The sequence below is a fragment of the Argopecten irradians genome, chromosome 2, assembly GCF_041381155.1.
Source record: "Argopecten irradians isolate NY chromosome 2, Ai_NY, whole genome shotgun sequence".
In the NCBI taxonomy this organism is placed as follows: domain Eukaryota; kingdom Metazoa; phylum Mollusca; class Bivalvia; order Pectinida; family Pectinidae; genus Argopecten; species Argopecten irradians.
In genome coordinates, this window is record NC_091135.1 from 24,289,169 (window position 1) to 24,313,517 (window position 24,349).

General features: G+C 35.9%; 1 protein-coding gene across 4 annotated transcripts in view; it reads left to right on the forward strand.

Annotated features, from left to right (window-relative positions):
* LOC138314888 (polycystin-1-like protein 1) overlaps positions 1-24,349 on the forward strand; it is a 273,559-nt gene that overhangs the window by 121,281 nt on the left and 127,929 nt on the right. For all 4 annotated transcript variants that reach the window (XM_069255496.1, XM_069255497.1, XM_069255499.1 and 1 more), the window contains 7 exons: positions 5,527-6,820; positions 7,213-7,353; positions 12,452-12,567; positions 13,571-13,656; positions 14,083-14,238; positions 19,013-19,139; positions 21,238-21,791. In XM_069255496.1, the coding sequence (XP_069111597.1) occupies positions 5,527-6,820; positions 7,213-7,353; positions 12,452-12,567; positions 13,571-13,656; positions 14,083-14,238; positions 19,013-19,139; positions 21,238-21,791 (2,474 nt within the window). The remainder of the gene's footprint in view (positions 1-5,526; positions 6,821-7,212; positions 7,354-12,451; positions 12,568-13,570; positions 13,657-14,082; positions 14,239-19,012; positions 19,140-21,237; positions 21,792-24,349) is intronic.

Consider the following 24,349-nt stretch of genomic DNA (forward strand, 5'->3'; position numbering starts at 1 on the left):
GACCACCAGGCTCTCCCTGTCTCTCAGGTCCCTAGGGGACCACCAGGCTCTCCCTGTCTCTCAGGTCCCTAGGGGACCACCAGGCTCTCCCTGTCTCTCAGGTCCCTAGGGGACCACCAGGTCTCTCAGGTCCCTAGGGGACCACCAAGCTCTCCCTGTCTCTCAGGTCCCTAGGGGACCACCAGGCTCTCCCTGTCTCTTAGGTCCCTAGGGGACCACCAGGCTCTCCCTGTCCCTCAGGTCCTTAGGGGACCACCAGGCTCTCTCTGTCTCTCCTCATCAGGCTGTTTATTGTATCAGTCTGATACACACATTTCCATGGTCTGATGCAAAGTATGGAAAGTGGCAAGGAAAACACCTGTCCCCAAACTCTAATTTATGGGCAGGTGTGTTTTATATCATTTAGAAACAACAAAAAAGTCACGCTATTATTATTCAAAATTAATTAGTCATTACAATAATTCAATACTATATCAGCATAAATTTACACACTTTTAGTTTAGTGTTTTTGAAATTAGAGTTTGGATGCATTTTATTAGAGGCACTGTCCTGTATGAGTACAGACTGTTACTGCATTGACTGTAGGTAATGTTTAAAATGCCAAAACATTGTTGGGTTTTGAGGGGATGGGGGTGAGGGCGGGCATTCACTATGATCAACAAAAATAATGAAGCTCTGGACCCGGTTGTTCAAAACTATCGTTAAGTTAACGATAGTTTTGAACAACCGGGCCTTGGAGAAGAAAATTAGCACTAATTGGTGTGTGTATGGTGCACTGAGCTCCACAGCTAATGAGTATGTGCACTGTAAATTGACATGTAGTTAATCATACCTGTCATATAGATTGTATTAAAAGAACCCTGTACAAGTCATGGAATATATGTTAGTGGCTTGTGTACATAAATAAATTAGGAGATCATCACTGCCATCTCCAATAAATGAGGAGGACATCATACTCCCTCACCTCAGTGTTTATGACTTGTGTCAACATACCGTAAATATATCAACCAGCCTCACTTTACCCTTTTAACTTTTAGAACTGTGAAGAAGTTCATGGAAACTAAAAATTGCTGATCCATCTGACTTAACCAGATTATAGCATACAAATAAAACATGCATTCAAAGGACATTTGTTATAACAAATATAGCTAAAATACAGTTATGTAACAGTGTAATAATTTTTTCTTATAGTAAACTTGACAAAGCCTTCCGTTAAAGGGCAACTAGTTTATATAACCTTACCTTGAAACCATAAATTAACAATTTGTTGTAATATCCTAAACGCTCTATCAGATGTTTAATTAGAATAATCTCCTATCAGCTCCATCAGATGTTTAATTATAGAGTAATATTCTAACCGTTCAATCAGATGTTTAATTAGAGAAATATCCTAACTGCTTCATCAAATGTTTAATTAGAGTAATATCCTAACCACTCCATCAGATGTTTAATTAGAGTAATTAATTAGAGTAACTGATTCTAACTGCTCCATCAGATGTTTAATTAGAGTAATATTCTAACTGCTCCATCAGATGTTTAATTAGAGTATTATCCTAAACGCTCCATCAGATGTTTAATTATAGTAATATCCTAACCCCTCCATCAGATGTTTAATTATAGTAATATCCTAACTGCTCCATCAGATGTTTAATTAGAGTAATATCCTAACCACTCCATCAGATGTTTAATTAGAGTATTATCCTAACTGCTCCATCAGATGTTTAATTAGAGTATTATCCTAACTGCTCCATCAGATGTTTAATTAGAGTAATATCCTAACTGCTCCATCAGATGTTTAATTAGAGTATTATCCTAAACGCTCCATCAGATGTTTAATTTAGAGTATTATCCTAAACGCTCCATCAGATGTTTAATTAGAGTATTATCCTAAACTGCTCCATCAGATGTTTAATTAGAGTAATTATCCTAACTGCTCCATCAGATGTTTAATTAGAGTAATATCCTAACTGCTCCATCAGATGTTTAATTAGAGTATTATCCTAACTGCTCCATCAGATGTTTAATTAGAGTATTATCCTAACTGCTCCATCAGATGTTTAATTAGAGTAATATCCTAACTGCTCCATCAGATGTTTAATTAGAGTATTATCCTAACTGCTCCATCAGATGTTTAATTAGAGTATTATCCTAACTGCTCCATCAGATGTTTAATTAGAGTATTATCCTAAACGCTCCATCAGATGTTTAATTAGAGTATATATTATCCTAACTGCTCCATCAGATGTTTAATTAGAGTATTATCCTAAACTGCTCCATCAGATGTTTAATTAGAGTATTATCCTAACGCTCCATCAGATGTTTAATTAGAGTATTATCCTTCAGATGTTTAATTAGAGCTATATCAACTGCTCCATCAGATGTTTAATTAGAGTATTATCCTAACTGCTCCATCAGATGTTTAATTAGAGTATATCCTAACGGCTCCATCAGATGTTTAATTCGAGTAATATCCTAACGCTCCATCAGATGTTTAAATTAGAGTATTATCCTAAACGCTCCATCAGATGTTTAATTAGAGTATTATCCTAAACGCTCCATCAGATGTTTAATTAGAGTAATAATTCTACCTCCATCTAATGTATACTACATCCATCAGATGTGTTTAATTAGAGTAATATCCTAAACGCTCATCAGATGTTTAATTAGAGTAATATCCTATCGCTCCATCAGATGTTTAATATAGAGTAATATCCTCATCAGATGTTTAATTAGAGTAATATCCTAAGTGCTCATCAGATGTTTAATTAGAGTAATATCCTAACCCATCAGATGTTTAATTAGAGTAATATCCTAACTGCTCCATCAGATGTTTAATTAGAGTATTATCCTAAACTGCTCAATATCCTAACTGCTCCATCAGATGTTTAATTAGAATTATCCTAACTGCTCCATCAGATGTTTAATTAGAGTATTATCCTAAACGCTCCATCAGATGTTTTAATTATTAGTAATATCCTAACTGCTCCATCAGATGTTTAATTAGAGTATTATCCTAAAACTGCTCCATCAGATGTTTAATTAGAGTATTATCCTAAACGCTCCATCAGATGTTTAATTAGAGTAATATCCTAACTGCTCCATCAGATGTTTAATTAGAGTAATATCCTAACTACTCCATCAGATGTTTTATTATAGAGTAATTATCCTAACCACTCCATCAGATGTTTAATTAGAGTAATTATCCTAAACGCTCCATCAGATGTTTAATTAGAGTAATATCCTAACCCCTCCATCAGATGTTTAATTAGAGTAATATCCTAACTGCTCCATCAGATGTTTAATTAGAGTAATATCCTAACTGCTCCATCAGATGTTTAATTAGAGTATTATCCTAAACGCTCCATCAGATGTTTAATTAGAGTATTATCCTAACTGCTCCATCAGATGTTTAATTATAGTAATATCCTAAACTGCTCCATCAGATGTTTAATTAGAGTATTATCCTAACTGCTCCATCAGATGTTTAATTAGAGTATTATCCTAAACACTCCATCAGATGTTTAATTATAGTAATATCCTAACGCTCCATCAGATGTTTAATTAGAGTAATATCCTAACTGCTCCATCAGATGTTTAATTAGAGTAATATCCTAACTGCTCCATCAGATGTTTAATTAGAGTAATATCCTAACTGCTCCATCAGATGTTTAATTAGAGTAATATCCTAACTGCTCCATCAGATGTTTAATTAGAGTAATATCCTAACTGCTCCATCAGATGTTTAATTAGAGTATTATCCTAAACGCTCCATCAGATGTTTAATTAGAGTAATATCCTAACTGCTCCATCAGATGTTTAATTAGAGTAATTATCCTAAACGCTCCATCAGATGTTTAATTAGAGTAATATCCTAACTGCTCCATCAGATGTTTAATTAGAGTAATATCCTAACTGCTCCATCAGATGTTTAATTATAGTAATATCCTAAACTGCTCCATCAGATGTTTAATTAGAGTAATATCCTAACTGCTCCATCAGATGTTTAATTAGAGTATTATCCTAACTGCTCCATCAGATGTTTAATTAGAGTAATATCCTAACTGCTCCATCAGATGTTTAATTAGAGTAATATCCTAACTGCTCCATCAGATGTTTAATTAGAGTATTATCCTAAACGCTCCATCAGATGTTTAATTATAGTAATATCCTAACCCCTCCATCAGATGTTTAATTAGAGTAATATCCTAACGCTCCATCAGATGTTTAATTAGAGTAATATCCTAACTGCTCCATCAGATGATGTTTAATTAGAGTATATATCCTAACTGCTCCATCAGATGTTTAATTAGAGTATTATCCTAACTGCTCCATCAGATGTTTAATTAGAGTAATATCCTAACTGCTCCATCAGATGTTTAATTAGAGTAATATCCTAACTGCTCCATCAGATGTTTAATTAGAGTAATATCCTAACTGCTCCATCAGATGTTTAATTAGAGTAATATCCTAACTGCTCCATCAGATGTTTAATTAGAGTATTATCCTAACTGCTCCATCAGATGTTTAATTAGAGTAATATCCTAACTGCTCCATCAGATGTTTAATTAGAGTAATATCCTAAACGCTCCATCAGATGTTTAATTAGAGTAATATCTAAACGCTCCATCAGATGTTTAATTAGAGTATATTATCCTAACTGCTCCATCAGATGTTTAATTAGAGTATTATCCTAAACTGCTCCATCAGATGTTTAATTAGAGTATTATCCTAACTGCTCCATCAGATGTTTAATTAGAGTATTATCCTAAACGCTCCATCAGATGTTTAATTAGAGTATTATCCTAACTGCTCCATCAGATGTTTAATTAGAGTAATATCCTAACTGCTCCATCTTATGTTTAATTCGAGTAATATCCTAACCGCTCCATCAGATGTTTAATTCGAGTATTATCCTAAACGCTCTATCAGATGTTTAATTCGAGTATTATCCTAAACGCTCCATCAGATGTTTAATTAGAATAATCTCCTAAACGCTCCATCAGATGTTTAATTAGAGTAATATCCTAACCGCTCCATCAGATGTTTAATTCGAGTATTATCCTAAACGCTCCATCAGATGTTTAATTAGAGTAATCTCCTAAACGCTCCATCAGATGTTTAATTAGAGTAATATCCTAACCGCTCCATCAGATGTTTAATTAGAGTATTATACTAAACGCTCCATCAGATGTTTAATTAGACAGGTGTTGATGTGTGGTAGTTAGTGAGGAGGCTGGTGAGAGATGTAGAAGATCCCAAACACATGGTCCCTCCCCTTACCCCGGTCATTAAAACTATCTTCTTAGATAGTGATGATAGGTCAGGTACTCTTCATGACCTCTGGCCCCAGAGGTCAAATATCATTTGTCTGATATAGAGTTTGATGGATATCTTCTGTTTTGAACCTTTTTGTGTTAAAGGTTGTGTTTTTTGCTCACCTGAAAAAGGTCATTTTCAATTATGTTGATAAACTACAAAATTTGATCTGCACTGTACAGGTAATATAGAATTTTCTTTTTACTTCAGTTTGTAGTGAGGCGATATTTAGACAACCCAACATTCACCATAAAAACTGGATCCAAGACTGTCATTACTCCAGGTCAGCCAATCAGATTCCTGGTGGCATTAGAGATTACATCTCGTATCGGAGCGATCCTGGAGGTGGAATTCGGTGATGGTGACCACCACAGTACGGAACTAAAGGACACCAATTCTACATCAATGGCCCTTCACTCTGACCACGGACCGATGATGGTCGTCGCTAGTTATGGACAGGGATGTCGACTGATGGTGGAGTTTGAACATTTGTATCGTCAGGAAGGAGCCTACCAACCACAGATGACAGTGTACAGTGATAGCGACAATGTTCAGGGCAACGTCACGGGAAACTTCCAAGGATTCATACATGTCATCAACCGTCTGTATGGTGCAAGACTTGAATCACACCATACCACTGCTGTTGGACAAATATCTAAATTTCAGGTACAGCTGATTTCACCGTCAATGAATGTTTCTTATCACTGGTCGATAGTGGATGAACATGGTAACAGTCTGGGTACATGGAACACCAGTGCTCGATTCCTGTGGTATAACTTCTCAGAAGCAGGACTTTATCAGGTGAATGTTGTAGCCTCTAACATTATCAATTCAGTCCAGACAGGAACAAGTGTTGTTGTCCAGGAGACGATCTCTGACCTTCAGTTGACCTGTAACCCCGGTAGATGTATCAGAGTTGACCAATTGGTCTACTGCATTGCAACAGTTGGTCGTGGTAGTAATCCAAAGTTTATCTGGAAAATTCCAAACAGACATGCTATATTGTCATCTGTATCCAAACAACCAAGTCTGTCCATGGCAAATTACACGTTTGATATGCCTGGAGGCTTCAACATCAGTGTTCAGGCCAAGAATGATGTCAGTGATGTTACACAGTTTGTCAACAGCTTGGTCTGTGTCCAGGAACCTGTAGCCTGCGTGAGCATGGAGAGCTATGGACCAACCCTTCTAGGCACAAAAACCGAGTTTGAGATTACAGTGGCACCAATGACATTTGTTAGATTCAGATTTGAATCTGGACCAGAGAACCATGTGTGGGAGAATGTTAGGGTTAAACTATTTCGAGAAATTGATGCCTTTTACGTTGCCTATCAGTTTGAAGAGGCTGGGATTCATGATGTCACCGTGACGGCCTATAATAATGTGTCAAGTACATCTCACTCTATCAAGGTGTTGGTGATGAGGGCAGTACCACCTTTAGACGTCAGGCTGATAGGTGTACCAGTGGTGGGCAGACCAGTAACTCTTCAAGTCATCCCACAGTGTAAGTTATGGATACAAAAATATATTCAGAGCTGATTTGGACTGACTATCAACAACAGTAGATATTTCTGACACTTTTATGAGATGTAAATATCTTTTAACTGTTAAGTTTTGAGGGAGTATTTGATATAACCTGACTCTAGGTTCAGAGATTGACGTATGATATCCAGTCCTGCTAGAATGTTTATGTATGACAATCCAGTGTAAACTTATATATCATCAATAAAGGTATTGCTAGTGTAACATGTACTAAAACAACTGGTAAGTCACTAACTTAAACTAATATTAATGCAAATTAGATATGGTCACAGAAGCTTGTTTTGTTAGGGGGTGTAACTCTTGTGTTACTTTGTGATAGCATGTACCCTTAACTGATTTTATCATTTATTTTAGGGCCATCTGGTGTAACAGACAACTTGGATTATGAATGGCACATTGCTAACTACACCCTGCATGGAACTGGATCTACAATTATAACAACGACCTTCAACAGACCAGGGTACCATCAGGTCAATGTCACTGCAGCAAACTTTGGTAAGCTGTTCTGTCTTATATAGAACTTTATAGCCACGGATTGTCGTGTTGTACACAACACACATATCCATTTACAGCCATATCTATTGTCCTCTTATACAAGCCGTTCACAGTCACATTTACAGCCATATTTATTGTTCTGTTATACACAGCTTTTCACAGCCATTTGTACAGCCATATCTATCGTTCTGTTATACACAGCCTTTTACAGCCATTTTTACAGCCATATCTCTTGTCCTGTTATACAAGCCTTTCACAGTCACATTTACAGCAATATCTATTGTTCTGAGATTCACAGCCATATTTACAGCCATATATATTGTCATGTTATTCACAGCCATATTTACAACAATATTTATTGTTCTGTTATACACAGCTTTTCACAGCCATTTGTACAGCCATATCTATTGTCCTGTTATACAAGCCTTTCACAGTCACATTTACAGCCATATCTATTATTCTGTTATACACAGCCTTTCACATTCACATTTACAGCCATATCATTTGTTCTGAGATTCACAGCCATATTTACAGCCATATCTTTTGTTCTGTTATACACAGCTTTTCACAGCCATTTGTACAGCCATATCTATTGTTCTGTTATACACAGCCTTTTACAGCTATAGTTATAGCCTTATCTTATGTTCTGTTATAAACAGCCTTTCACAGCCATATTTACAGCCATATCTATTGTTATGTTATATACAACCTTTCACAGCCATATTTACAGCCATATCTATAGTATTTTTATACAAACCTTTCACAGCTATATTTACAGCCATATCTTTTTTAATACACAACCTTTCACAGTCATATTTACAGCCATATCTATTGTTCTGTTACACAAAGCCTTTCACAGCCATATTTACAGCCATATCTATATGAGGATTGTTTTGATACGCATAGCCATTTTACTGCTGTATCTTTATTTCTCTATACATCCTTAACCAATCATTGCCGACCTTGACATTTCTTACACAGGCTGATCTTGACATCAATGCTGACATTGACAAAATCATTTCCAAGGCACAACTGACCTTAGCATTGCTTGCAAATATATTTCTGACCTTGACACTGCTAAATGTCCTACCCAAAATATTATTGACCCTCATATCTCCTTGACATTGCTGACATTGAAATTGCATGCTTGCACATACATTGCTGACCTTGAAATTTTTTACACAGACATGGATGACCTTGACATCACAGACCCAGACATTTCTGACCCTAACATTTCTTACACAATTATTACTGACCTTGACATTTCTTTCACAGACACTACTGACCTTGACATTGCAGACCAAGATATTGCTGACCTTGACATTTCTTTTATAGTTATTACTGGCTTCAACACACGCTTACCTCTGTTGTGAATATCAAGTTTATGATCATCTAAAAACATAAATATTATACATAGGAACCACTTATAAGATACCAATGTAAGATGTAGGATGGGTTGATAGAGTGACACTAGAGTATAAACCATCAATCTAGATTTGATGATTCACAACAAATGTATGGCTATGTATAGGATGTATCACCAAATATGACGCAATGCCAGAAAAGATGAATAAGTCATTACATCTGGTAAAAGGAGCCAAAATAACAACAAATTATTACTCTATAACTACAGCACAAAACTGACATGTAATACTGAATTACCTCGCATGGTAAGATTAAGGATTACAGTTGACATTCTGTGTAAGTTTTGTATAAACATAGAAAAGCTTAAGGTACAAAGTACAGCTGAAGTTTGATGTAACAATATTAGAGGAAAAAAAACTATCTATACACAGGAAGGGGATGTTGATTTTGGATGGATTTTGTTGCTCTAACAAGGTGTAAGAACATCTGTTTATCATCCGGCCCGCGCCACATTTATGTAGGATGAACTTCTCATGAAAGTGCAAGCTAATGCTTTTTATGTAAAAACAAAAGTGGCTGAAAAGTTTAATTGTTGGAAAACCACTGCATTCTTAGGTTTAAAACTATTAAATGTTGTTGTAGTTATACTGAAAAGAAACTTGATTTCATCTGATGAACCTCCCACAAAAATCTTGAATTTGTTCCCAAGTGAAACAAATTTTACTGACACTTGTGTTATTTGTTTATAAGTATTGTTAAGGTGTGTCCAAGAATGTCCTTAATCTGCATACAAGGGATCTATTTATGTGTCCTAGTCGTGATTATGAAATACCAGTACCTAATTAAAGATAAATATATCTCGTTTCGTGAGAGGGGTGTTCCCTGTCTACAGAAATTATATGTCTTAATATATCAGTGACTTCTGCAATTTGTAAAGTCTTCAAGATATCACTCGTAAAATCTGCATGATTTCAGGAGGAAATATTCAGCCCCGCCTTAAATATGAAACCACTTACAATTTAAGGAAAGTTTAATAGACCAAGATAAATGATAAGGATAGAAAAGAATTGTCTGTTGTGTAAGGGGTTATATAGGTTGTGGGGAGTCAGTAATACCCTAGGGCTGTACCTATGTAAGGGGATAGATAGGTTGTGGGGAGTCAGTATTACCCTAGGCCTGAACCTATCATTGTAGGCCAAAGATAGATAACACTGAGTGACAGGGAGATAGTCAGGGAAATACAGACCTTCAAACTTCCCTGTTACTGGCAGCGGGAAATGACATTAAGCTTTTATCAAAATAAAAGGATTAATTTTGACAGTTGAAAGTGAGGTGAAATTCTTGGGGAAATAGAAACTTTCAAATTACAATGAAATAAGATTATAGCTTAAAGTTTAAATCATAAAAATTGACGTGTTATCTTTTCTTTCTAAATGTAAAATTTCAATTACATTTATGTGTGACTTAGAGTTGTCTTGAAATACAAAAGTACATGTTACACTTTATCAGATAAGTATTTCTTGAACAAAAAAAAGCTTAATTTTTTTGGGATAGAGCAAATGGCATCGATCTAGAAAACGATAATATCTGTTACTTGTTTAGGGATCCTGGTTTTAAATTGATGTTACCATGGTAACCATGTCACTATACACAGGTTTTGTAAAATAGCCAATAACGTTTTAGCTTTCTGATCACTGGCATACTGTTTTTAGTTAATAAAAAATTTAGTCAGCAAATTAAATTTTACTGGACTAGATAGTTACAATAGTAACAGAATATCTACACCTTAATGTACTGGGAAGTTTCCAACCTTATTAATTTTTAGGTCATAATGCACCTTCTGTCGTCGTGCGCCGTGCGTAAACTTTTCATTCTAACGACTTCTTCTTAATAACCGAAAGGCCCAGGGTACTTATATTGGGCCTGTAGTATGCTGGGATGAAAGGCTATCAAGTTTGTTCAAATGAATGATGACCTTGATCTTCATTCAAGGTCACAAGGGTCAAAATGGCTAAAATCTTTAAATGACTATGTTGTATTGTGCCAATAGTCAGATGACCATTAAGGCCCATGGGCCTCTTGTTCTCTTTCAATCTCTTGGATTTGATGGGGACAAAGACCAAGGCATGAAGAAAAGACAATGCATTTGTCTATTTATATCATTAATTTGTTAAATAAACTTGTCTGCCCAGCATTAACATTGATGTCTCCAGTAGAAAATCAAATTAATGAAAGACATGAGTACTGTGGCATTGGCTATAAAGCCAAGACAAGCTTGCTGGTGAGATGGATGAAGCTTCTGATTGATACAGATGTATTTTCGTCAAGGTTACCACCAAGGGGAAGTAATGAAATTGATTTTATCACTAGATTTGCAAGGCAAGGTTATATATTCTATAGACATATTTCATCATAGAATTTCAGCTATCAATGATTTTGAAATCTTTTTGAAATTGAATGTAAATTGTAAAAGCTTGAATATTTGGTTGGGATATTTTTTGTGTACTGATGGTAATGCAATTAAGTGGACTAGAGTTGTTCATGATATGTTGTTGTGAAGAGTTTGTTGGCAGAGAATTCAGCTAGACCAGTTTTTCTACGTCTTAAAAGAGATTAGGCCAAATGTCTTCATTAATAGTCTTCTTCAGTATTATCAACACAAGATGTGAACACTTAGTTATAGGTCCATGACGCTTACGATGATCAGTCGGTCACTCTTTGTTTTGACCTTTCAGCTTCTGTATAGATTCCAGGACGGACCTAAAGGAACCTTGTCAGTCTTTGTACTGAAACCTTGATTTGAAATAATAAATGTTTCAAAGGAGTTTTGATGATAAACAAAATGATTTCGGTTTACAGCAAGCTCAGGAAGTGTTGTAGATGGGTATCTTTGTTGTAAATCAGCTGGTGTCTAAAGGTACATGCAGTTCCAGCATGCACGTCATTTGATAATCATTTCTAGTTATGATGGATTGTATAGACAGTTTTACATTGCTCTGTGCACAAACTCAAGCTTTGTAGGATAAACATCAGAAAATAGAATATATCATTGATATATATAATATATAAGACATAAAAACAAGAACGACTGACTAGTGAGCACTTTCGCCCCATTCAAGGAGCTCTTGAAAGTCTTTACAAAATCTGTCCTAGTCCTTCATGGAGCTCCCACTTGATAATACATGGTCTTGTATAAGGGCATTAAAAGCTTACCTACACTGCAACCATTGCATGATTAAATGAGGTAACTTAATTTTGGATCTTTTCTCTGCTTCCTAACTAACTTTCTTCTCCTGACTTTTTTTGGCTTCGCCTAACTTTTCCTTCTTGTGCTGAACATTTGTCAGGAAATCTGACCAAGACATACCATCGTCAATTAAATATGAAAAGTTTGCTTCTGTTCAACTGTAATTAAAATGTTCAGGATAAAGGTAGGGGATTCAATACTGGTACAGCCTTTACCAGCATGAGTTGTACTATTAGGTGTCTTTGGCAGTACGCTTCAGTAAGATACTACTACATATCAGATGACACTTTTACTAACACAAAAAGACACAATCAACCATACTGCTGTCTCCCAAGATGCAGCTCACTACATGGCATGCACAGGAGATCATCATTAACTGTTGATAAGCTTAGAAATAACGGTGCAGTAAAGCTCAATTAAGTTAATAATTAAGTATTAGCAGGGATGAATTTAATATTTCCTGTTCATTAACCAACTATCTTACAGTGGAGAATCGTACTAAGACATTGTATGTTGAGGTGATGGAGTCAGCAAGTGTGAAGTGGTACCTGTCACATGATATTGTTTCACCTGTCCATCAACCAGTGGAATTCACTTTACAGGTATGCTCTCTTATGATTATACCTGTTAATTTATAACTTTGTCACATGATATTGTTTCACCTGTCCATCAACCTGTAGAATTCATTGTACAGGTATGTTCTCCTATGATTATACCTGTTAAAATATTTTATTAAATTCATTCAGATTGATCTTTACTGAAAGGATGATGTAATATTTTCTTTAGGAAGGAAATGAATAACAAGGTCTTTTCTGTACTAGAATAGAAATAGACGATAGCTTGATTTTTGTAGAATCCTTAAAACAACAGCAATCATTATATCGTAAATGGACAAAAGAATAGTTATAGATTTTGCAAATTTAGAAGAAAGATGTTATACTCAAGTCAAATGAATGAAATCCAGACTCGGAAGAGAAATTTGTACTGAATTTGTATAGTTGAAGTAACTGTGGATATAGAAAGATTTCTACGTGACATTTTTGGTAAATTAATGTAGTAGAGATTCAACTAATGACATTTTAATACGTGCTCATGTAGAGAAAATATTATTGAATTTAGTAGCGTCATGCCAAGATTATTTTGCCATATGGTTTTTAGTTTGAAAAAAGTTTTGTCTAAAGGTTTCCAGTTTTTCAACTTCACTATGCAGTATAGAATTGAAGTACAAACTATCTAATTGTATTGACATTTTCCAAGCGCTTTGATGTTCTATGAAGTCATATGTGGAAAGTAAATTTCAGCAAAGTCAATTGTTTGACATCTTCAGAACAAATTTGTATTAGAAAGTTGATTTAAATATAGTTTATATAGGTATTTTTTTTCCAATAGTGCAATCTAAAGGTTAATGTCAGGTCAAGGTTTAAAGGTCAAGGATAAACTCTGTTTAAGAGGGGGGGTATAAGAACTGATGGTGTTGTCCCTTGGGTGATAGATCATTTAGTTTTATTCATGTATGTAATGTGTTACCACAGTTCTCACTTCCAAATAAGCCCGTTCTTACCAACCTTTAAAATGTGTTAGATAATTTGATGTTGATCTTTTCAGGGGGAGCCTTCAACCTGGAGCATGGTACATGTGGAGTATGATGGTCCACGCTATATAAAACATATTGTGGATGCCACAGACTACAGGTATAGAAACAGATTAATTACAATTAATTAATTACACTATCATATGTTATAATGGTATAACTCTTGTTCCCATTTTGGTGTTTAAAAGGGATAAAGATATTGTTTAAAGCAGCTCTTACTCCAGCATGATCTCTTGTTTCAATGATTAAAAAGAAATGCTGATTTTGCTAAACATTTACTAATATTACAGTCTAGGCTGGCCATAAGCATATATTGTCAATGTCTGGCTGTATCAAAGCACATAACTATAAAAGTTATTATTAAAAGTTGAGTAGGAGGCTTCATTCTATTTATTAGTTTGGTCAAATGAATTCATACGTGTTTTATTTTAGAATGAAATCAAGCTTGTTATACATGTGTATTGCTATGAAGTTTTAAGCTGGCGTTGCCTTCAAACATTCATTACTTGCTCCTGTTTACTTTCAGATGGAGCCAAGAATTTACTGAAGCGGGCTTGTATCAAACTGTTGTAACCATGGAAACCGCCAATGCTGGCTCAAACACCATCGAGAGCCTCCTTCTGGTTCAAGAGACCATTACCGGTTTACAGTTGACTGGGCCACAACTGATTCAAATCGAAATGTAAGTTTGTTAGTTTGAATCTACCAAATTATCCTTAAAAACGTTTAGATGCTGTGAGCATAACTAATTTTCGGTGCTTTTGTTCAAAACAAAACTAAAATGATCAGAGAAATTTTTGACAACATAGAATAAAAATTTTGTTACATAGCACAATTTTAATTTAGAAGAATGCAAGGAAAAATAATGTGTAATAATTGTTTAGTAATACACAGTATAAAATCATTAAACATTTTTCTTTTTTGCATTATACCTAATAAAATTTTCCCTCCAATCTTATTATCAAATGTAAATTTAATACTTGGACAAATGATCAAACACTGGCCTGCTTTAGTTTTTATGATAGCATAAGCTTTGAAGAAGTGCCAAACAAGACAGATAGCTAATTATATAGTTATGATGCCTGAAAGGGACCTCTGAAGTTCCACAGTTATTTGGAAGATAACTTCATGTTTGTGAATTTTTACCTCGCCCCATTGTGTACTATTAAATTTTCTATGGCAGTCCTGAATTACACCTTGTATATAAAGACCAAATTATACCCTGTGTCTGATACAATGGTATCAAATTCACATTAAATTGGCATCAAGTGTTAAAAGTTTCCACAGGTGAGCCAAGTTTCCGGTTTAAGGTGTTTGTAGTTGGAGTTGAAGAGTATCGTAGGTTCAGAATTATATCTTCAATTTCTAGATAAATATTGCCCTGACAGTAGCAGAGCTAGACGTGTGCAAGGTTTGACTAGAGTGTAGGGCTGTGCACTTTTCAGAATTAAAAAGTATGGAGATTAATTGTGTAACATCAAAAGAGATATTGAAGGCAGGATCAGAATTTATTCCTCCCAGCCATTGCACTTCTAAATGAGTTCATCACCGACTGTTAAAGGTCATCACAGACACTCGGGATCACTATTGGTGCTTTGATTTTATTATACAGGCAGAATGTGAAGAGGAGATTAACTTAAAAATGAAATAATCATTTATCTTTATTCTAATGTTACTTATGCCATTTACGTAGGTGTGAACTTATTTTGCCATCATAAAAGTTTTTTAGCTTTTGTTTAGTTTATGCTTGGCAAAGTCTTGCTCACAAATATGTCAATGTCCTGCAGGTAGGGCTGTAGAATTGTACCTGCTGTCCCCATTGTATGATTATAAAAGGCAATTAGATTTGGGATCTTACCTTCTCTCTTCTTCCCAAGGTCTTCCTTGACAATGCCTCACTTTTTGCCCTCAGTTGAGCACTCGCTCCTGTGAGATATAAGGCGCTAGGTTCTTATCTGTCTTACCCCACAACTTTACAGTGGACATTCTGTCTTACCCCACAACTTTACAGTGGACATTCTGTCTTACCCCACAGCTTTAAAGTGGACATTCTGTCTTACCCCACAACTTTACAGTGGACATTCTGTCTTACCCCACAGCTTTAAAGTGGACATTCTGTCTTACCCCACAACTTTACAGTGGACATTCTGTCTTACCCCACATCTTTACTGTGGACATTCTGTCTTACCCCACAACTTTACAGTGGACATTCTGTCTTACCCCACAACTTTACAGTGTGGACTTTCTGTCTTACCCCACAACTTTACAGTGGACATTCTGTCTTACCCCACAACTTTACAGTGTGGACTTTCTGTCTTACCCCACAACTTTACAGTGGACATTCTGTCTTACCCCACAACTTTACAGTGGACATTCTGTCTTACCCCACAGCTTTAAAGTGGACATTCTGTCTTACCCCACAGCTTTAAAGTGGACATTCTGTCTTACCCCACAACTTTACAGTGGACATTCTGTCTTACCCCACAGCTTTAAAGTGGACATTCTGTCTTACCCCACAACTTTACAGTGGACATTCTGTCTTACCCCACATCTTTACTGTGGACATTCTGTCTTACCCCACAACTTTATTGTGGACATTCTGTCTTACCCCACAACTTTACAGTGGACATTCTGTCTTACCCCACAACTTTACAGTGTGGACATTCTGTCTTACCCCACAACTTTACAGTGGACATTCTGTCTTACCCCACAACTTTACAGTGGACATTCTGTCTTACCCCACAACTTTACAGTGGACATTCTGTCTTACCCCACAACTTTACAGTGGACATTCTGTCTTACCCCACAACTTTACAGTGGACATTCTGTCTTACCCCACAACTTTACAGTGTGGACATTCTGTCTTACCCCACAACTTTACAGTGGACATTCTGTCTTACCCCACAACTTTACAGTGTGGACTTTCTGTCTTACCCCACAACTTTACAGTGGACATTCTGTCTTACCCCACAACTTTACAGTGGACATTCTGTCTTACCCCACAGCTTTAAAGTGGACATTCTGTCTTACCCCACAGCTTTAAAGTGGACATTCTGTCTTACCCCACAACTTTACAGTGGACATTCTGTCTTACCCCACAGCTTTAAAGTGGACATTCTGTCTTACCCCACAACTTTACAGTGGACATTCTGTCTTACCCCACATCTTTACTGTGGACATTCTGTCTTACCCCACAACTTTATAGTGGACATTCTGTCTTACCCCACAACTTTACAGTGGACATTCTGTCTTACCCCACAACTTTACAGTGGACATTCTGTCTTACCCCACAACTTTACAGTGGACATTCTGTCTTACCCCACAACTTTACAGTGGACATTCTGTCTTACCCCACAACTTTACAGTGGACATTCTGTCTTACCCCACAACTTTACAGTGGACATTCTGTCTTACCCCACAACTTTACAGTGGACATTCTGTCTTACCCCACAACTTTACAGTGGACATTCTGTCTTACCCCACAACTTTACAGTGGACATTCTGTCTTACCCCACAGCTTTAAAGTGGACATTCTGTCCTACCCCACAACTTTACAGACGACATTCTGTCTTACCCCACAGCTTTAAAGTGGACATTCTGTCTTACCCCACAACTTTAAAGTGGACATTCTGTCTTACCCCACAACTTTACAGTGGACATTCTGTCTTACCCCACAACTTTACAGTGGACATTCTGTCTTACCCCACAACTTTACAGTGGACATTCTGTCTTACCCCACAACTTTACAGTGGACATTCTGTCTTACCCCACAACTTTACAGTGGACATTCTGTCTTACCCCACAACTTTACAGTGGACATTCTGTCTTACCCCACAACTTTACAGTGGACATTCTGTCTTACCCCACAACTTTACAGTGGACATTCTGTCTTACCCCACAACTTTACAGTGGACATTCTGTCTTACCCCACAGCTTTAAAGTGGACATTCTGTCTTACCCCACAACTTTACAGTGGACATTCTGTCTTACCCCACAACTTTACAGTGGACATTCTGTCTTACCCCACAACTTTACAGTGGACATTCTGTCTTACCCCACAACTTTACAGTGGACATTCTGTCTTACCCCACAACTTTACTGTGGACATTCTGTCTTACCCCACAACTTTACAGTGGACATTCTGTCTTACCCCATACTACTGTGTTCTGTCACATCCAACTTGTTCGTTTACACACAATTAGAGTTATATTTAGAGATAAAACCTGAAGCCTGTGTTGATTTGCTGGAGCCTGTCAGTGATTACATCACCATAGTTAACACTGTAATTAGTACCCAGCCAAATATTGACTGATCAATTACAATCTCTTGTAGTTGTTATCAATTTACCAGTGTTTGTCTTTTGTGATTTTCCTTAGATGAACCATGTTTTTTATTTAACTAGTCCCTTTATGGAAACTTTTCACTGCCATAGCTGATGGTAAAATTGTTGGTCGGTAAGACAGGGAAATTTAACTTATATTTAGAATCTATCCTGAGACTGATTATTTTCTTATGTCATACAGTCATTGTGTTTGTGGATTATGGAGATACTAAAGCTAAGATTTTATAGATGTAGTAACTGTTATAATATGATTGTGTCTGTTACCTTAATGTTTATATTGATGTTGTGACTGTGACTATAAACATTCAATCCAAGACTTTGAAGGTAGTATTAAGGTGTTAAACATGCAAGTGACCTTGAAGATGTGTTTTTCATTGAGTTGATGACCTTGACAGTTGTATTGCAACTTTAACCTTGCAGTTGACATGGCCATAACCTGTGATATAGAAACAGTGACATACAGTGTATTGCTTGTGACTATGAATTTCAGGTTTTGTTGAAGACTGGGTTTTATAGCCATTGAGATTCTGGTGTTTTTCTCCCATTTGTGCTATTGTATTCTGACCAAATGTTCTCTGTCTAGCCATCCTGTTATTTAATGGGTGTTCTGGGGCGATGGCTTTTGCATACAGCACTTGTCTAACAACAGTTCCTGACTCACCACATCACATCTGTGGACTCTGATATACAATTAAATCTCCCCAGTGTCCATTCTGTTACACATTATCTTCTCCTGGTTCTGTCTCTCCTGTATTCTACTTTTCATATTAACCTTAGATTGAAGGTATTAACAGGTAGATGTATTGGTGTGTCTTTTAACAAAAATAGGTCAATGTAACCTACATTTTGACCCACTTAAAAGATCTGTTGAAGAATTGTCACTGTCAGGTTAACTGGCCTGTATTAAACTGTATGCCATCTTACAAATGTAAGCCATAATTATAGCTATGTCAGTATGACTGCTGCAGGGCTGTATTTTATCATGGACTATGGGAATCTAACTGAATCACAATGATGACCTGGTGATATATTTACTGTGTTGCAGATGTCACCATTCTCTAAATCTGACAATGTCACTAGAACCATGTGATAAGTTCTGTTGTTATATTTACAGACTGTACAAGGACTATTTTTGGGAGGCGACCATGGAATCTGGTACTGATGTGATGTACCAATGGTCCCTTGTGTCTTTGAGTGACGGAGCAAACATCACAGGAGCCCCCTATGGTGTGATGGACAAGGTAAGGAGTCCCATTCTCATGTATCTTTAGGTTGGTTTTAAATCTTCTTACTATATAGCTGGGGTTTATTTTTTTATTTTTTGTTTGTTGTTTTCTTTCGGAGATGATGTTTTGCGATTTCGCCATGGTCAGGAAATTTTGTCTGTTAAGAAATTGTTGATTTATGTAAATATACACTTCAAGCCAGATCCGAAAAGTTAAATTAAATTTTCTAGTTTTAGTTCCAAATGTAACGAAAATTTGGGCTTGCATATATAATAATTGGCTACAGTAATATCTAAGATTATTTAAGAAAGTGAGAGAACGCGAGGAAGAAACCATGAACTAATGTCCGTAACAGCTATTCTCTAAAGCAAGTGTTATGTTCTGAAAAATAGGTGACTAATGTAATCATTCTTAAAAGAAGAGGCATGCCAGTTTTTCAGGTTAATGTAGATCTTTGTTACCTGGGGGTAGACACATTATAGGAAAAATGTGATTATTGGATAAGGTAAGGTGAAGGAATTTATGGGGTATTCCCTGGGGTCAGACATCACTGAGAACCTTTGCTACAGCCTGATAGGGAGGCATTGTCATGGTGTTTATTGGGACTGTAAATTGTGTAGAACTGGATGATAATTAAGTTCTATAGTGACAGTGTTTTATCTTTAATATAACCTTGGTCAGTGTGGTTAATTAGGTTTACTTCAGAGGAGTTTCAATTTGAGTGCATAATCAAAACAAAGTTATATTTTTGTCATTTATTAGAAAGTTTATCGATAAATTATATTCAGTTATTTAAAATTCTTCAGACAAGTCATAAGAGATTAGTTTAAAAATATACTAATAATTATCAATAGTTGATTAAAGTGAACTTTACTTTAAAATCAATACATTTTCATCACTTGGAGAAATGGAGAGGTCCAATAAACTCTTAGTTTCTCTTACAAATTCTCCTCATTGAATGTAGCCATCTAAATCTGGTTGACATGTATTGACCTTCTAATTGTCTTCCATGAAGAATTCCTGTTGACGAATGTTTCTGTAGTGTAATTGTCTTATTCTGTCTGTACCAGCCGAGGAAATCATCCCATATTACAAACGACTTTTATTGAACTCTCCACAGTAGGCAGGTTAAGTAAGATTGATGCTTCTGGAAAAATGAAGTGAAATTTTTTTTTTTATAATATTGACTTTTTTTGAGCTGTATCCCCTAATGTTGAAATGCTAAGATCCCTACCTGTCTGTTCCACTGTAATTTTTATATGTTTTCTCATTATTCATCAATTTCACCATCGCTACACTGCACGGTTGTCATTGGTTACAGTATGAAATTAGGCAGAGATAATTATTAAGTGCATGGACAAATGATATGATGTAATCCATCATGGCCGCCTGTTCGTGTTGGGGATGACAGGTATGGGACAGGAAGCTGTTGTAACATGCGACTGGCCATGATTACCACGTCGCCTGAGCTGGCGCGGATTAAAGGAGGGCCAAGTCGGTGTTGTGATTTGAATTACTGACTGATGAATGGATAAGGGTTGGTGACACATTCGTGCGTCTTTTTTTAGGAATTTAATAATAAGGTATTATACAACTGGTTGCTGAGAAAAAAGTCTGTGGCTCGGGAAATTACATGTGGTGGCCAATATGCATACATATAAAATGTGAGCATGGGGAAGATGTCAGTCAATGTTTAGTGTATGGGTTCTGCTGAGTTCATGGGATTTTGTACATAAAACTTTGATAATTGTTTGTATAGTGAAATAAAAATTTTGTAAAATATTTTCTTTAATTTGATACTGTAATGTAATTAAATGTTTGGACACATCAAGTAGCCAATTCTCTGACAATCGTTTGTATGAAAGCTTCATAATTACTGAAATACATCTGCAAATTAATGAATGGTTAGGCTTGAAACCTTAGACTTGAGACTAATGTAATAACAGGAGTAACTGTTGAATAATTAAAGGTAACTCTAACCAACAAGATTGTCTAGGTATCTGAGTGGTGTCAGGATAACTGTGTTACGTCTGTTATCATTATAACTGCTGGATAGTTCAACCCTTAAGAACATTTTTTGCACATGTTGATATTTTTGTTTTTCTATTTTCAGTATCGGAATCAGTTTGAGATGCCTGGAGTTTACAGTCTTGTAGTCACCACCCGTAACAATGTGAGTCAAGCTGAGGCTAGTTTGATGATCATAGTGTCTTACCCTGTAATCCAGGTTATCGTAGAGACGCGTCCGAACCCTCTCGGCCACACCAGCATCATAAATATCACAGTAACAGGGGCAGATAACTTCAATGTACAAGTCGATTTTGGGGACAATTCATCAACAGAGGTGTCAACATTACAATACAATTCTAATATATTCGGATTGTCAGAGAGTTACAAAGTCACCATACCTCACCTCTACACAAGTAAAGGAATCTACAAGGTCAAGGTCAACGTATCCAACCAAGTGTCGGCTATACAGGAGAATAGTGAGGTGATGGTGGGCGAACCTATCACAGGAATAACACTACACACAACATCACCGCCCCTGGTACAGGTGGCGGAATTGGTTGTCGTCACGGCAACAGTTGCCACGGGAGATGACCTGACTTTTGAGTGGGATTTCTCTGATGAAGTTTACCAGACGAGCCAGTACCTGAAAGTTGTGAGGTAAGTTTTAGGTCTTAGTGATATCAATGATCAACAATATGTGATGGTATTAGTTACTGTCTGCCCTTAGAAAATGGTGTCCATGTTAATAAATCTGTTACATGATATAACTTATCATTGAATTTAGTTTAAAAAAAATACTTATACTAAACTGGACTCAGAATTCAACTAAGATTTTCAAATATCTCGATGAAAGAGTAACAGAAAATGTCAGGCCAAGGTTGTTGTAAAACCAACTGTTAAACCCCTACGAGACTTAGATTCTAGGGGTTATACAGGACTCATGGGCCTGATGTTTGTATTTCAATTGAATACTGAGAAGGCCTTGACCAAATTACAACCCAGATAATGTTTGCTTTTCACCTTTTCATCAGCCTGATTCATGCAGGTCCCACTTGCTGAGAACATAGTTAGACTAATTATGAGGTGTTTAGGGAAATATTATCATCCTTCCGAAATGGCTATTTCATAAAAAAAATATGGTTATCAAATTTGATTGACAATTAACAAATAAATTGCATCTAATGAGAACATGTTTGTAATTCTTTTTATGGAGGATCTCTTTGTCCTTAAATTTAAGTCAACTTAAGACAATTGAAGTATGATATGATATTGCACCTTTGGTGCAATGGCCTTATTGTATACAGTAAGTTGTTGTATGTTAAGGACAAACAAAAGATGTGTAATAATCCCCATCAGGTCCAGGCTTCATGATTAAAATTCAATGGAGTGTTTATGAGATCAAGCAAAAGAAGAACTGTCAAAATGATAATTCACATTTGCAATATTTTAAAAATGTAAAACAATTACCAACAATAATTGTCTAAGATTTATTGGCTAGATTTTGTACAATATAGTGTTTTTTATTATCAAGAGAGAACATAAGGCATATTTTCACATCTAAAAACTTGGATGCAGACCTTTAATTTTGCAGTTTCAAGATCAATATTGGAGCCTAAAGCACTAATCAATTCAATTTCAACTGACAGCTTAGCATAACAAAACTCTGGTTAAAAAAATGAATATAAAAAAAAGAGAAATCCCTTATCAAAACATTCACTAAGGAAACATTTGTGTGATCTCTCTGGCTGCCATTTGAGTAAATGATTATATCAAATTGATAGTGAAAGAAATTGAAAAATTGGGAGATAGAAATATTAGGTGTAGAAATCATCGAAATGCTAGAATGCAGATTAAATTGCCATTGATTAGGGACAGAAAGGGTATTTGTGGAATTTTAATCAAGGTAAGGTTACTGTAAAACCAGAAATCGTAGGAGAGGGTAATAACTCGGGGATTTTGTATTTAGGATTGTGAGGCTTTGTGAAAGTTAGATGACAGGATTTCTAAATACCTCGGGAATCCAACTGGTATAGAAATGATTGAAAACAGAGACAGTGTCTGAGGAAGTGCTGGAAAGGAGGTTGATTGTGAATTGAGAAGTAATGGGATTTGGTACCATAATAAGGTGTCTGTATAGTCCTATGGGACGCTTGGAATCACCGGCTGGGACAGGGATGTAGAAATATGATATAACGAGAATTATATAAGTTATCAAATTATACAGGCTGTCACTACACAGGTCAATGTACTAGTAGAGAAAATCACTGTCTGTGGATCACTGCCTAGGTCGCTGTATTACATCATCTTTGTATTGCAAAATATTGTTAGAGATTTCTATTTTTGTTTGACAAGGATGTTTTTATCAACTTTAGTGTGTACTTTTGATAGAACTAGTATCTAATGCTGGAAATACAATATCGCATTTACATTTCCATATATGGTAAATTGGAAAGTCAAATTTGGACAGCAAGTCAGATAAGATTAAGTAAATTGGCATATTAAAGGTATCATATTAACCAGTATATCCTGAAAATCTAAAGTTAAAATGCAAACCTATCATAAGGATTCAAGGGAATTAACTACACAATAGAGACATACATAGGAATATCAGTGTAGGATTAAAGGGAGATAACTACTCAATATAGACCATATCATATACAGGTGCATCAGTGTAGGATTAAAGACCATCATATACAGGTACATCAGTGTAGGATTAAAGGGAGATAACTAAACAATAAAGACCATCCTATACAGGTACATCAGTGTTGAATTAAAGGGAGATAACTACTCAATAGAGACCATCCTATACAGGTACATTAGTGTAGGATTAAAGGGAGATAACTACACAATAGAGACCATCATATACAGGTTCATTAGTGTGGGATTAAAGGGAGATACTACACAATAAAGACCATCCTATGCAGATACATCAGTGTAATATTAAATGGAAATAACTACACAATAAAGACCATCCATTTCAGATCAGTGTAGGATTTAAGGGGTATAACTACATAATCATGACCAATTATGTTTATTACACAGTATTTATTACAGTTTTATTACACAATATAGATCTATTGTACATATACTATACATCAGAATGAGAGCTACATACCACATTATGAAGACGTAGTGATATGACGGAGGTTCAGACTATACATTATCGGATGATGACTGTTAAAGACAGCTGATTGTCTCCACAAGTTGACAGTAAT